We start from the raw sequence: 16,751 nt of genomic DNA, 5'->3' as shown, positions 1-16,751 counted from the left end.
AAGCAGCAAAAGGAAAGGAACAAACAACATATAAGGGAAAACCCATAAGGATAACAGCTGGCCTTTCTACAGAAACTCTGCAGGCCAGAAGGGAATGGCAGGATATACTGAAAGTCCTGAAAGAGAAAAACCTACAGCCAAGAATACTCTATCCAGCAAGAATCTCATTCAGATTCGACAGAGGAATCAAAAGCTTTCCAGACAAGCAAAAGTTAAGAGAATTCAGCACCACCAAACCAGCCTTACAACAATGGCTTAAGGGACTTTTCTAAGTAGGAAACATAAGAGAAGGAAAAGACCTACAAAAACAAACCCAAAACAATTAAGAAAATGGTAATAGGAACACACATGTCAGTAATCACCTTAAATGTAAATGGATTAAATGCTCCAACCAAAAGACACAGACTGGCTGAATGGATACAGAAACAAGACCCTTCTATATGCTGCCTACAAGAAACCCACTTCAGACCAAGGGACACATATAGGCTGAAAGTAAAGGGATGGAAAAAGATATTCCATGCAAATGGAAGTCAAAAGAAAGCAGGAGTAGCAATACTCATATCAGACACATTAGACTTGAAAGTAAAGACTATTACAAGAGACAAGGAAGGACACTCCATAATGATCAAGGGATCTATCCAAGAAGAAGATATAACAATTGTAAATATCTATGCCCCCAACATAGGAGCACCTCAATACATAAGGCAAACGCTAACAGCCATAAAAGGGGACATCGACAGTAACACAATAATAGTAGACTTGAACACCCCACTTACACCAATGGACAGATCATCCAAACAGAAAATAAGTAAGGACACACAAGCTTTGAATGACACATTAGACCATCTTGACTTAATTGATATTTATAGGAGATTCCATCCAAAAAGTACAGAATACACTTTCTTCTCAAGTGCACACAGAACATTCTCCAGGATAGATCACATCTTGGGTCACAAATCAAATTCAAGAAATTTGAAATTATATCAAGCATCTTCTCTGACCACAACGCCATGAGACTAGCTATCAATTACAGGAAAAAAACTGTAAAAAATACAACCACATGGAGGCTAAACAATACACTATTGAACAACCAAGAAATCACTAAAGAAATCAAAGAGGAAATCAAAAAATATCTAGAAACAAATGACAATGAAAACATAACAACCCAAAACCTATGGGATGCAGCAAAAGCAGTTCTAGGAGGAAAGTTTTTAGCAATACAGTCCTACCTCAATAAACAAGAAAAATCTCAAATAAATAACCTAACCTTACACCTAAAACAATTAGAGAAAGAAAAACAAAAGAACCCCAAGGTGAGCAGAAGGAATGAAATTATAAAGATCAGATCAGAAATAAATGAAAAAGAAATCAAGGACACAATAGCAAAGATCAATGAAACTAAACACTGGTTTTTTGAGAAGATAAGCAAAATTGATAAACCATTAGCCAGACTCATCAGGAAAAAAAGGGAGAAGACACAAATCAACAGAATTAGAAATGAAAAAAAAGTAACAACTGACACTGTAGAAATACGAAAGATCATGAGAGACTACTACAAGCAACTATATGCCAATCAATTGGATAACCTGGAAGAAATGGAAAATTCTTAGAAAAGTACAATCTTCCAAGACAGAACCAGGAAGAAATAGAAAATATGAATAGACCAATCACAAGTACAGAAATTGAGACTGTGATTAAAAATCTTCCAACAAACAAAAGCCCAGGGCCAGATGGATTCACAGGCGAATTCTATCAAACATTTAAGGAAGAGCTAACACCTATCCTCCTCAAAGTCTTCCAAAATATAGCACAAGGAGGAACACTCCCAAACTCATTCTACAAGGTTACCATCACCCTGATACCAAAACCAGGCAAGATGTCACAAAACAAGAAAATTACAGGCCAATATCACTGATGAATATAGATGCAAAAATACTCAACAAAATACTAGCAAACAGAATCCAACAGCCCATTAAAAAGATCATACACCATGATCAAGTGGGGTTTATCCCTGGAATGCAAGGATTCTTCATTATATGCAAATCAATCAATATGATCCATCATATGAACGAATTGAAGGATAAAAACCATATGATTATCTCAAAAGATGCAGAAAAGGCTTTCAACAAAATTCAACACTCATTTATGATAAAAACTCTCCAGAAAATGGGCATAGAAGGAAATTACCTCAACATAATAAAAGCCATATATGACAAACCAAAAGCCAACATCATTCTAAATGGTGAAAAACTAAAAGCATTCCCTCTAAGAATAGGAACAATACAAGGGTGCCCACTCTCACGATTATTATTCAACATAGTTTTGGAAGTTTTAGCCACAGCAGTCAGAGAAGAAAATGAAATAGAAAGAATCCAAATTGGAGAAGGAGTAAAATTGTCACTCTTTGCAGATAACATGATATTATACATAGAAAACCCTAAAGATTCTACCAGAAAACTGCTAGCACTAATTGATGAATTTAGTAAAGTAGCAGGATATAAAATTAATGCACAGAAATCTCTTGCATTCCTATACACTAACAATGGAAGAGCAGAAAGAGAAATTAAGGAAACTCTCCCATTTACCATTGCAACGAAAAGAATAAAATACCTAGGAATAAAGCTGCCTAGGGAGGCAAAAGATCTGTATGCAGAAAACTATAAGACACTGATTTAAGAAATCAAAGATGATACAAACAGATGGAGAGAGATACTATGTTCTTGGATTGGAAGAATCAACATTGTGACAATGACTATACTATCCAAAACAATTTACAGATTCAACGCAATCCCTATCAAATTACCAATAGCATTTTTTACAGAACTAGAACAAAAAATCCTAAAATTTGTGTGGAGACACAAAAGACCCTGAATAGCCAAAGCAATCTTGAGAAGGAAAGATGGAGTTGGTGGAATCAGGCTTCCTGACTTCAAACTATGCTACAAGGCCACAGTAATTAAGACAGTATGGTACGGGCACAAAAATAGAAAGGAAGATCAATGGAACAGAATAGACAACCCAGAGGTAAACCCAAGCACATATAGGCACCTTATCTTTGACAAAGGAGGCAGGAATATACAGTGGAAAAAAGACAGCCTCTTGAATAAGTGGTGCTGGGAAAATTGGACAGCAACATGTAAAAGAATGAAATTAGAACAATTCCTTACACCATACACACACACAAAAAACTCCAAATGGATTAAAGACCTAAGTGTAAGGCCAGACACTATAAAACTCCTAGGGGAAAACATAGGCAGAACACTCTATGACATACATCAAAGCAAGATCCTTTTTGACCCACTTCCTAGAATAATGGAAATAAAATCAAGAATAAACAAATGGGACCTCATGAAACTTAAAAGTTTTTGCACAGTGAAAGAAACCATAAACAAGATGAGAAGACAACCCTCAGAATGGGAGAAGATATTTGCCAGCAAAGCAACAGACAAAGGATTAATCTCCAAAATATACAAGCAGCTCATGTAGCTTAATACCAAAAAAGCAAATAACCCCATCCACAAATGGGTGGAAGACCTAAACAGACATTTCTCCAAAGAAGACATACAGATGGCCAACAAACACATGAAAAGTTGCTCAACATGACTAATCATGAGAGAAATGCAAGTCAAAGCCACAATGAGGTATCACCTCACACTGGTCAGAATGGCCATCATCACAAAATCTAGAAACAAGAAATGTTGGAGAGGGTGTGGAGAAAGGGGAACCCTCCTGCACTGTTGTTGGGAATGTAAGTTGGTACAGCCACTATGGAAAACAGTTTGGAGGTTCCTTAAAAAATTAAAAATAGAACTGCCATATGATCCAGCAATCCCACTCCTGGGCATATACCCAGAGAAAACCATAATCCAAAAAGAAACCTGTGCCATAATGTTCATTGCAGCACTATTTACAGTAGCCAGGACATGGAAGCAACTTAAATGCCTATCAACAGATGAATGGATCAAGAAGATATGGCACATATATACAATGGAATATTACTCAGCCATAAAAAGGAGTGAAATGGAGCTATATGTAATGAGGTGGATAGACCTAGAGTCTGCCATACAGAGTGAAGTAAGCCAGAAAGAGAAAAACAAATACTGTATGCTAACTCATATATACAGAATCTTAAAAAAAGAAAAAGGTACTGATGAGCCCAGTGACAGGGCAAAAATAAGGATGCAGATGCAGAGAATGGACTGGAGGACATGGGTTTGGGGGTCAGGGGGTGAAGGGGAAGCTGGGACGAAGTGAGAGAGTAGCATAGACATAGATATACTACCAACTGTAAAATAGATAGCTAGTGGGAAGTTGCTCTATAACAAAGGGAGATCAACTCAATGATGGGTGATGCCTTAGAGGGCCAGGACAGGGAGGGTGGGAGGGAGTTGCGGGAGGGAGGGGTTGTGGGGATATATGTATAAATACAGCTGATTCACTTTGGTGTACCTCAAAAGCTGATACAAAAGTGTAAAGCAATTATGTTCCAATAAAGAGCTTAAAAAATTACAAATGCATATACTCTATGATTTGACAATTCCACTTTTAGGAATACTCAAAGGTACAAAATAGTATATGTTCAGAGTTGCTCATTATAACTTTGATTGTAATGGCAAAGGATATAAAGAAATATTTATCAGTAGGTTACTTGTTAAATTATTGTTTCTCCATAATTTGTAATAATATGTAAAATAATATGAAAAATTAATGAGAATATTTAAAGATCTCTAAGATATAACTTTAAGTGAAGAATATAATATTTAAAAATGCATTTAGCACACTAGCATTTATATAAAAAGGAGAGAAATAACATTGGTTATGCACAAAAATTTTATAGAAATATAAAAAAACTTACCAATATTACTTGCAGGGTGTAGTAGACTTGTGGGAATCGAGTGATGAAGTACAGGGTGGGACAAACACTTTTCACTGTACTTTTAATATAATTTATTTTTATAATAGAATAAATTGTCTATTCAAGAAGAAAACAATAGAATGGATTAGATCTGCATCTATTGAAATGGATCTGGTGTATTAAGTGACAAAAGCAAATTATAAATAACATGAATGGTGTAATTTCATTTTTGTAAAAAGTGTATGAGTGCGTGGGGAGGCTGCTGTGTCTATTTGTGGGTATAGAAAAAGACATAAGCATTCATATAAAGTTTTAACATTAGTTACCTCAGGATTGTAGAGGATGTTAATTCTTTTGGTTGTTTCTCTTGTTAAAAGCAAAACATATTACTTTGATTTTTTTTAATTGAGATACTTGAAATTTTATAAACATTTTTATGGTTATGTTTTGCCACAACTAAAAATAAAATTTGTCCAAAATGTAAAGAAAGGCAAACACATTTTATTTTGTAGGTTATCGTTATATGGATATACGATCCAGAAAACGCAGACGCTAATGAGTTGCTATGGAATGCAGACGAACCTTCCCTGGTAGGTGGAAACATTATCATCATAGATAAAATAACATGCTACCTTTCTTTGTTGAGAGCTGTGAATAATCTATTCTAAGCAGCCTAGAACTAAATACCTTTTAATTATCCATTAAATTTAGTTTAGTCTTTTTAGTGATTTTGAACTTGTGCTCTATCTCTACAATTATAAATCTTTCTTTAGAATTCTTATTGAGCATTCTCTGTAGTTTCTATGAACATTATTCACGAAGAGGCTGACTTACAATGCTTTAAAGGTGTTTCTTGAGCATCTGTGTTGAAGTCATTCTTCAAAAATCTGTTTAGTCCTTTATTGAATCCTTTACCACTTGAGACTAATGATTTTCCTAAAATTGCAATGCAGTGAATAAATAAGTCCTTTGTTTTTACCCATTACAAATTTACCAATTTCAAGATTCAAGTTCTTTCTGTTACAACTAAAATGTATAGAAGAGAAACATAAATTGAGAAGTTTTAGTTTCTTGTGGGATTCGTTATGTCAATGAGTCAAGATCTGATTTTTTAATACCATGTTGTCATGATTCATGGTAATGAAATTTACAAGAGATGGACTGATAAATCAGAATGACAACCAATCAATTAATTGTTTTATTTGGCAGTCAACTTTAGAGGGAGTAAAATAAATTAATGGTAATTAAACACTTTAAGTATTACTGTTACTTAATTTCTAATCTTTTAACTGAAAATATGCACAATTTAACATTATTTAGTTCATATATACCTAATACTTTGCTTTTTTTGTTTTTAATTTCCATGTTTATTCATGGTCGCATCTTTTCCTTAAAACATTTCTCCATTGCAAACAGCATAGTCTCTTTTTTTCTCAATTCATGCATTTATTCATCCTTTAGATCTATCAATTTTTATTGTGGGAAAATATACACAACATAAAATCTACCATTTTAAACACTCTTATGAGTACAATTCAGAAACATTAAGTACATTTCCCTTTTTAAATTTTTTATTGAAATATAGTTGGTTTGCAATGTTATGTTAGTTTCAGGTGTACAGCAAAGTGATTCCCTCCCCTTTTCCCTTTTCCCTCTGGTAACCATACGTTTGTTTTATATATCTGTGAGTCTGTTTCTGTTTTTTGTGTAAGCTCATTTGTATTTTTGTTTTAGATTTCACATATCAGCAATATCATATGATATTTATCTTTGTCTGACTTATTTCACTTAGTATGATAATCTCTAGGTCCATCTGTGTTGCGGCAAATGACATTATTTCATTCTTTTTTATGGCTGAGTAATATTCAATTGTGTATAAATACCACCTCTTCTTTATCCATTCATCTGTCAGTAGACGCTTAGGTTGCTTCCATGTCTTGGCTATTGTAAATAGTGCTGCTGTGAAAATATGAGTGCATGTATCTTTTCAAATTATAGTTTTCTCCTGATATATTCCCAGGGGTGGGATTGCTGGATCATATAGTAGTTCTATTTTTAGTTTTTTAAGGAAACCCTATACTGTTTTCCATAGTAGCTGCACCAATTTACATTCCCACCAATAGTGTAGGAGGGTTCCTTTTTCCTCATACCCTCTCCAGCATTTATTATTTGTAGACTTTTTAATGATGGCCTTTTTGACTGGTATGAGGTGATACTTCATTGTGGTTTTGACTTGCATTTCTCTAATAATGAGCAATGTTGAGCATCTTTTCATGTGCCTGTTGGCCATCTGTAAATCTTCTTTGGAGAAGTGTCTTTTTGGATCTTCTGACCATTTTTTGATTGGGTTGTTTGTTTTTTTGATATTGAGCTGTACGAGCTGACAAACAACATAGACTCAATTCTTAGACTATTAACGTGGCACACCAAGCCCTAAGTATCCCATCTCTGCCACTCTTCTCCAGCCTTAAGTTCTCCACATGTCGTGTCTCCAGCAGCAGTACTCTGCTGTCTCCCTGCACACATCTGCTGTTCCATGCATCTGTGTCTGCTTATGCCATTCTCTCTATAGCAACTACCCATTTCCTTTCTTCATCTACTCATCTTTTAGTTCTCAAGTCAGGTATCACTGCCTCCAAGATGCCTGCCATGGCCAAACCAGGATTTTTTTCACTTGAGTAGTTTGAAGGGATTATTTTAATATTGCAGTTTTGATAAATCAACAAAATATCTCTGGCAAAATATAAATTGTCTGTTTGAGTTGTTATCAGCCAGCATGTAATGTGCCTAACAGACACTCAAATCCTAATTCTATCTCTGACTCTTCATTCTTCATTCTCTTCCTTAACCCTTAACCATCCCTGACTTTGAACTCAAAATAATCCCTTATGTTTAACTCATTTCTGTGCTTTATGTCACCTTTGAACCTCCACCCACTCCTGTCTTGCATCACTATCTGAGCCTTACCCTTTTCCCAATACCCACACCAGGGAAAAGAGAACCAGCAGTAGGGTGTGGCTCAGGGATGGGGTATAGGATAACTTATTTGTACACACACTTAAATAACCATTGAAAGGCTCAGTGTTTAATTTTGAGGTTTTTTTTTCCTTCACCATTTTAACTATGAATTATATCATAAAGAAAAAAACATAAAAGCTAAGTATCCAGTTTAGTGAATAATAATAAATAACCATATAACCACTATCAAGAAATAAAACATTAACAATAAACAGAAGGTCCCCATATTTTCCACCTGCATGAACATAATTTATTGCTCCACCATAGAGGTGCTTGTATGGACATAATCCTTCCCTTCCTCTAGAGGTAACCATTATTCTGAGTCTTTTGTGATAACAGCTGCTGTGCTTTTCTCTTTAGTTTACCACATGATTCTTAAACAATGCAGTTTAGAGGGTTTTGTTTTTGTTTTTCTACTTTAAATAAATGGAGTCATGTTTTATATACAGTGTGCATATTGCTTTTTAATTTTTGTCATCATTTTGTAAGATTTATCCATGTTATATATACCTATAATTTGCTCATTTTCATTGCTGTATGATATTCATTGTTTCAACACACCACAAATTTTTTATCCATTCTAGAGGTGATGAATTTGGGGTTGGGTTTTGTTTCATTTTGCTTTGTTTTTAATAAGTGTTGGTTTCTTTTTTTCAGCTTCATTGAAATATAATTGATCTGTAGCATTGTGTAAGTTTAAAGTATACAAGTGTTGATTTAATATACTTATATATTGTGCAATGATTACCATAGTAGAGTTTTTAACACCTCCATCACCTCACACGTTAATATTTTCTTTCTTGTGGTAAGAACATTTAAGATCTACTCTCTCAGCAACTTTCAAGTACTTGGTAGAGTATTGTTAACTATTATCACCATGCTATAAATTAGATTCCCCAGAACTTATGCATCTTATAACTTGACCAACATCTCCCCCATTTCACCCACTGCTCATCCCCTTTAACCACCATTCTACTGTTTCTATGAGTTCAGCATTTTTAGATTCCACATGAAAATGAGATCATACTGTATTTCTCTTTCTCCGTCTGACTTTTTTCACTTAATATTTATATACATCACATCTTATTTACCCAATCACCCATTGGTGGACAGTTAGATTGTTTCCATATCTTGACTATTGTAAATAATGCTGCCATAAGCATGAGAGTGAAGTTATCTCTTTGATAGGTGTCCTGTTTTCCTTTCTTTTGGATATACACCCAGAAGTGGGATTGCTGGATCACATGATAGTTCTATTTTTAATTTTTGAGGACCTTGCATTACTGTTTTCCATAATGACTGTACCAATTTGCATTCCCACCAACAGTGCACAAGAGTTCCCTTTTTTCCATATCCTTTTCAGCATTTGTTCTTTCTTGTCTTTTTGATAATAGCCATCTTAAGTGGTGTGAGATGCTATCTTACTGCAGTTTTGACTTGCATTTCCCTTATAATTAGTGATGTTGAACACCTATTCATGTACCTTTTGGCCATTTGTATGTCTTCTCTGGGAAAATGTCTATTCAATTCCTCTTCCTGTTTTTTAAAATATTTATTTATTTGTTTATTTATTTTTCGCTGTGTTGGGTCTTTGTTGCTGCACATGAGCTTTCTCTAGTTGTGGAGCGCAGGGGCTACTCTTGCAGTGTGTGGGCTTCTTATTGCAGTGATTTCTCTTGTTGCGGAGCACCGGCTCTAGGTGCATGGGCTTCAGTAGTTGTGGCATGTGGGTTTGTTGTTATGGTTCATGGGCTCTAGAGTGAAGGCTTGGTAATTGTGGCTTAGTTGCTCTATGGCATGTAGGATCTTCCCAGACCAGGGCTTGAACCCATGTCCCCAGCATTGGCAGGCAGATTCTTAACCACTGCACCACCAGGGAAGTCCCTCTTCCCATTTTTTTAATCAGATTCTTTTTTTTTTTTTTTTTTTTGCTGTTGAATTGTCTGAGTTCCTTACATACTTTCCATATAAACCCTTTATCACATATATGACTTGCAAATATTTTCTCCCTTTCCATAGGCTGCCTTTTTACTCTGTTGATTATTTCTTTGCTGTGTAGAAGCTTTTTAGTTTGATGTATTTTTTCCTTTGTTGCTTGTGCTTTTGGTGTCATATTCATATCCAAAAAATCAACACCAAGACCAATGTTAAAAAGCTTTTCCCCTGAATTCTTCTAGGAGTTTTACAGTTTCAGGTATTATGTTTGTTTCTAATCTGTTTAGAGTTAATTTTTGTGATTGGTATAAAGTAGGGTTCTAATTTCATTCTTTTGCACATGATTATCAGGTTTTTCCAGAACCATTTATTGAAGAGACTATCCTTTCCCTATTGAACATTCTTGGCTTTCTTGTCAAATATTGGTTAACCATATAAGCAAGGGTTTATTTCTTTGCTCTTGATTCCGTTCCTTGCTATGTGTGTCTATTTTAATGCTAGCACCATACTGTTTTGATTACTATAGTTCTGTATTATAGTTTGAATTCAGAGTGTGATTGTCTCTGGCTTTGTTATTCTTTCTTGTCTTGGCTATTTGGGGTCTTTTGTGGGTCTAAACAAATTTTAGGATTATTTTTTCTACTCTTGTGAAAAAATGCCATTGAGATTTTGATAGGGATTATATTGAATCTGTTGATGGCTGTGAGTAACATGGACAGTTTAACAATATTAATTCTTCTGATCCATGAACATGGAATATTTTTCCATTTATTTGTGTCTTCTTAAATTTATTTCATTATAGTTATTTTGCTTACAGATATTCCACCTCCTTGGTTAAATTTATCCCCAAGTATTTCATGTTTATGATGCTATCATGAATGTGATTGTTTCCTTTATTTCTTCTTCAAATAGTTCATTGTTAGTATATAGAAATGCAACTGATTTCTGCATATTGATTTTGTACCCTGCAACTTTACTGAATTTGTTGACTAGTTCTAACAGTTTTTGGTGGCTTCCTTAGGATTTTCTAAATATAAGATCACTATTCCTACATCACATGAAGTAGACTCTAGTCAAAACCTGTCTCTAGAGGCAAAGAAGGTCATTATATTATGATATATTATGATCAATTCAACAGGATAATATAACAAGTATAAATATACTTGCACCCAACATCAGAGAACATAAATATATGAAGTAAATATTGATAGGTTTGAAGGGGGAAATGAATAGTGATACAATAATAATAAGAATCTTAAATACCCCACTTTCAGTAATGCATAGAACATCTGGACAGAAAAGCAATTTTTAAAAAAACAGCTGACTTGGAAAACACAATAGAGCATATAGATCTAATGGATGTATACAGAACTTTCTATCCAACAGCAGAAGAAAACAATTCTTCTCACATGCATATTCTCCAGGATAAATCATGTTAGGTCATAAAATAATTTTTGTCTTAAAATTAATGTATTAAATTTATTTTCACCAGTGATATTTATGCTTGCATATACTGGGGTCCACATTGGTGAAGGGGTACCCAGTAGAGATGGCTGTGGAGGTCCATGATGGTGGAGAGGACTGCTGGGGTCCCCCTTCTCTACTTTCCCCCCATGGGAAGTTGTGGCTAAGGGATTCTTCTTGGCCTTGAGCTGTGCTGGCCTAGAGGTTGGAATAATGCAGGTAAAATGCTTCCTACACTTTTCTATGAAACATCCTCAGTTTTTGTGCTCCACTGGGTTGCTGAAGCTTCTTAATTGTACTCTGGAGCTCTCCTAGGACTATTTTCATCTGAGGATAGTTATTATATTGTGGTTTTGTAGGAGGACCTCCTTGTCTACCACCTTGCTGATGTCACTCCTCCTTTTTTTTTTTTTTTATAATAGCCACCTTAGTGGGTATGAAGTGGTATCTCATCATGGTTTTGATTTGAATTTCCCTAATGATTAGCAGTGTTGACCATCTTTTCATGTGCTTTTTGGCTATTTATATAATCTTCTCTGGAGAAATGTCTATTCAAGTCCTTTGCCTATTTTAAAAATTGGGTTATTTTTGTTGTTGTTGAGTGTTAGGAGTTGTTTATATGTCTGGATATTAATCCCTTATCATATATATGATTTGCAAATATTTTATTCCATTCTGTGGCTTCCCTTTTTGCACTTTTGACAGTTTTTTGTTTCAATACTCAAAAGTTTTTAATTTTGTCTATTTTCCCTTTGTTGCTTATGCCTTTGGAGTCATATCCATGAAATCATTGCCAATTCCAAAGTCATGAAGCTTTTCTCCTATTTTCTTCTAAGTGTTTCATAGTGTTAGCTCTTATGTTTAAGGATTGTACTGTCGACACACACAACAACTTGGATGGATGCTGAGTTTAAAAGCCAATTTTAAAGTGTCACATACTGTATGATTCCATTTTTATAACATTTTAGAGGTGACAAAATTGTAGTAATTGAAAACACACAGGTGGTTGCCAAAAGTTAGAATTCGTGGGCAGTGGTGACCATTAAGGGATAATACGAGAGAGTTTCTTCTTTGTGAAGAAATAATTCTATATTCTGAGTGTGGTGATGGTTACTTGAATTGACATGTGATAAAATTTCACAGAATCATACACAATGAAAGAAGTGCCTATAAAAAACCGGTGAAATCTGAATAAGGTCTCACTAATGTATCAATATCAATTTTTTGGTTTTGACAATGCACTAAGATTATGTAAGCTATTGCCATTAGGGAAAGTTGACTCAGTTCTTGTGACTGAAATTATTTCAAAATAAAATAGTTAAAATTCTATTTAAAAATTCCATTAACATTTGCCCATTGTACTAAGAATAAAATCCAAACTATTTCCTACATCCTACAATGCTTAGCATGATATAGCCCCTGCCTATCTTTTCTTTAACCTTTCCCCTACTAGTCTCCCTTTTACTATACTCTAGCCAGTATCTTCCTTTTAATTCCTCAAATATAATAATTCCTCTCCCACTTTAGAGCTTTTGTAACTGTTTTTAATTCTGTCTGGAATGCTCCTTTCACAGTTGTATTGTGAGAGAGCTTTACTCTTCTTTGGGTGGCGAGATTATTTTCTTTATTTATTCAACAAATATTTATAAATGCTGTTTTGGGAGGCAGAGCCTCGAGGCAGCAGTTCAGTTTTGGACATACTGGTTTGAAGTGCTTGCAAGCCAAGTAAAAGAGAAACATCCCCTCTAAAGGGGAGATTAGGGACTTCCCTGGTGGTGCAGTGGTTAAGAATCTGCCTGCCAGTGCAGGGGACACAGGTTCAATCCCTGGTCTGGGAAGATCCCACATGCCGTGGAGCAACTAAGCCCATGCACCACAACTACTGAGCCCACATGCTACAACTACTGAAGCCTGCACACCTAGAGCCTGTACTCCACAACAAGAGAAGCCACCCACCACAATGAGAAGCCAGCGCACTGCAACAAAGATTAGCCCCTGCTCTCCACAATTAGAGAAAGCCTGTGTGCAGCAATGAAGACCCAATGCAACCAAAAATAAATAAATAAAGTTTTTAAAAAGGGGGATGATTAGTCCAATGTTTCAAATGCTGCTGAAAAATGGAGAAAGAAACAAAAGATATATATTAAATTTAGCAACACATATAACCATATATTGATGTTACAACTAGAAGAATACTTTTTTAAAAAGTACAAAAAGTTTGGCACTAGATAGTGAAATTTGCTGATAATGATTAATAGTAATAAAATAAATTGGCATAGGCCTTTTAGAAATCACTTTGCTCAGTTTGTATCAAGAATTTTTAAAGTGTTCATAACTTTTGATCCAGTAATCACATTTTCAAGAATCTAATCAAAATAAATAGTCCTAAAAAGATTGTATCTGATAATGTCCATGGCAATAATATTTACAAAAGTGAAAAAAAAAATAAAGCTACCTAAATGTTCAATAGGGGAGTGTTATGTAAGTAATGATAATTCACTCAATGGAATATTATGCTGTCATTTAAAATGATGTTTATATAGACTTCAGGTTATATAACATGAATACATAACAGTAACCTACTTTTGGTAAGTCCTAAAAAAATATCCTAAATGTGTTTTTCATACTTTTGATTATTTCTTTGTGGTAATTTTTTTCTATATTTATAACATCATCTTTAATGACCATGAATTACCTTGTTAATGGAGAAACATGTTCTTAAGCTTGTTTACATAATTGTCTTAACTTTTTCTTAGTCTATCCTTTTTTCTATCATCTTGTTGAATAGGTTGCTTGTTGTATTTTATTTCCATCTTATCCTGTGCTACATTAAGAATGCTCCATTTGCTCTTTTCCTTTGCAGGTATATGAAAGATAGTTGCATTTAAAATTCTGAATAGTGAATGAGATTTTTAGAAACAAAATTTAAAAGATCCTATGATTTATCAAGTATTTACCAGGCAAATATATTTTTCTCTATCAAAATCATTAAAGGTGTATTCTTCAGGAAATCCTTCCCTGACTACCATTCCTACTCTCAGAACATAGTTTTTAAATCCTCCTGTTACAGAATCCCATAGTTCCAATGATTACACCTTTACTGATACTCATTATAGCAATCTCAAAGGTTGCTTTGTAGATGGTTGGCATATTTCTAGGAAATTAAGCAGGAGCATTATTGGAGGATTCTAGACTGGCCCTCATTATCTGATTTTTTATTCTAGGGATTCCTCATAATGAAACTGTTACCTCTATTCTAAAAATACTTTATTAGGTATAATTCCAGTCATTTCAACACCTCCTTAAATCTCATGAGAAAAAGAGGGAGCATGTCAGATCTATCTTTATACTAACAGAATTTTTCTTAGAGCCTCCAGATATATTTGAAATATGCCTTGAAAGGGTATGTTGTTTTGAAGTCAGGTTCATATAGAAATAATTCCAACAGATTTGTTTTAGGAACTCCATTACATATTTCATTGCATTAAAACTAAAAGCATTTATTTAAGAGCCTCCATAATCTCAGTTTATCCAGGATTCTGTGCATAGTATTTTCAACATGTTGGAAATTGTATTATGACATTTATAATTCATAAAGTTCTAATGGGGAGGAGGCTACATAATAGGAAGAAAACAAAGCTGAATCTTGAAAATGTGGTAAATTTGTAAATATAAACAATGTCAGCTGAAATAATAAATTCAATATATCATGATGTAATTTCAGAATAGTTTTGGCCATGGCAAGATTAAAAAGAGGATTTTTTTTTTCTTACAGAATTCCATAATACTTAGCAAGCAGTTGGCCACTTTGGGACAGAAGCCTACCATATATACAATTCTGAGGAGAAAAGTTTATTTTCCACATAGAAAAATGAAGAATGGGTATTTAATTTTTAAGTTTCAGATATAAAATTCATCTTTAAAATTAAGTAAAATAATTATCAGAAACTTCAGGAAATTTAAAAACCCTAGTGGAATTTCATGGAATTTCTACTGTATAGCAAAGTGATTCAGTTATGCATATACAGTATATACATTCTTTTTCATATTTTTTCCATTATGGTTTATCACAGAATATTGAATATAGTTACCTGTGCTACACAGCAGGACCTTGTTGTTTATCCATCCTATATATAATAGCTTGCATATACTAATCCCAGTCTCCACTCCATCCGTCACCTACTCCCCCTCTCCCTTGGCAACAAGAAGTCTGTTCTCTATGTGTGTGAATCTGTTTCTATTTCATCGATAAGTTAATTTGCGTCATATTTTAGATTCAACATATAAGTGATATCATATGGTATTTGTCTTTCTCTTTCTGATTTACTTTACTTAGTATGATAATCTCTAGGTCTATCCATGTTGCTGCAACTGGCATTATTTCATTCTTTTTTATGGCTGAGTAATATTCTGTTGTGTATATATACTGCATCTTCTTTATCCATTCATCTGTCAATGGACACTTAGTTTGTTTCCATGTCTTGGCTATTGTAAGTAGTGCTGCAGTGAATATCAGGGTACATGTATCTCTTCAAATTATAGTTTTGTCCAGATATATGCCCAGGAGTGGGATTGCAGTGTCATATGGCAACTCTATTTTTAGTTTTTTGAGGAACCTTCATAGTGTTTTTCATAGTGGCTGTACCAGTTTACATTCCCACTAACAGCATGGGAGGGTTCCCTTTTCTCGTTACACTCTCCAGCATTTACTATTTGTAGACTTTTTAATGATGGCCATCCTGACTGGTGTGAGGTGGTACCTCGTTATAGTTTTGATTTGCATTTCTTTAATAATTTGCAATGATGAGCATCTTTTCATGGGCCTGTTGGATGTGTATGTCTTTTTTGGAGAAATGTTTATCTAGATCTTCTGCCCATTTTTCAATTGGGTTTTTTTTTTAACTTTTTATTTTCTTATTTTTTACAATAAACTGCATATATTTAGAGTGTACAATTTGGTATCCCAATCTCCCAATTCATTCCCCCCACCACAACCCTCCCCGCTTTCCCCACTTTGGTGTCCATATGTTTGTTGTCTACATCTGTGTCTCTATTTCTGCCTTGCAAACCGGTTGATTTGTACCATTTTTCTATAGTCCACATATATGTGTTAATATACAATATTTGTTTTTCTCTTTCTGACTCACTTCACTCTGTATGACAGATTCTAGGTCCATCCATGTCTCTAAAAATGTCCCAGTTTCATTGCTTTTTACAGCTGAGTAATATTCCATTGTATGTATGTACCACATCTTCTTTATCCATTCATCTGTTGATGGAAATTTAGGTTGCTTCCATGTCCTGGCTATTGTAAATAGTGCTGCAATGAACATTGGAGTGCATGTGTCTTTTTGAATTATGATGTTCTCTGGGTATATGCCCAGCAGTGGGATTGCTGGGTCATATGGTAGTTCTAGTTTTAGCTTTGCAAGGAACTTCCATATTGTTTTCCATAGTGGCTATATCAATTTACATTCCC

The 16,751-nt window shown here is 34.4% G+C and overlaps 1 protein-coding gene across 1 annotated transcript in view; it reads left to right on the top strand.

The window, feature by feature from the left end:
• The window catches only part of CATSPERE (catsper channel auxiliary subunit epsilon), a 256,584-nt gene that overhangs the window by 74,762 nt on the left and 165,071 nt on the right, over window positions 1–16,751 (top strand). Inside the window, exons 7-8 of the mRNA XM_057727707.1 lie at window positions 5,368–5,445; window positions 15,048–15,154. Of these exons, the coding sequence (XP_057583690.1) occupies window positions 5,368–5,445; window positions 15,048–15,154 (185 nt within the window). The remainder of the gene's footprint in view (window positions 1–5,367; window positions 5,446–15,047; window positions 15,155–16,751) is intronic.

This window comes from Hippopotamus amphibius, chromosome 3 (assembly GCF_030028045.1).
Source record: "Hippopotamus amphibius kiboko isolate mHipAmp2 chromosome 3, mHipAmp2.hap2, whole genome shotgun sequence".
NCBI lineage: Eukaryota > Metazoa > Chordata > Mammalia > Artiodactyla > Hippopotamidae > Hippopotamus > Hippopotamus amphibius.
The sequence above is the reverse complement of the archived record's forward strand: the minus strand, read 5'-3'. Positions and strand labels throughout refer to the sequence as shown.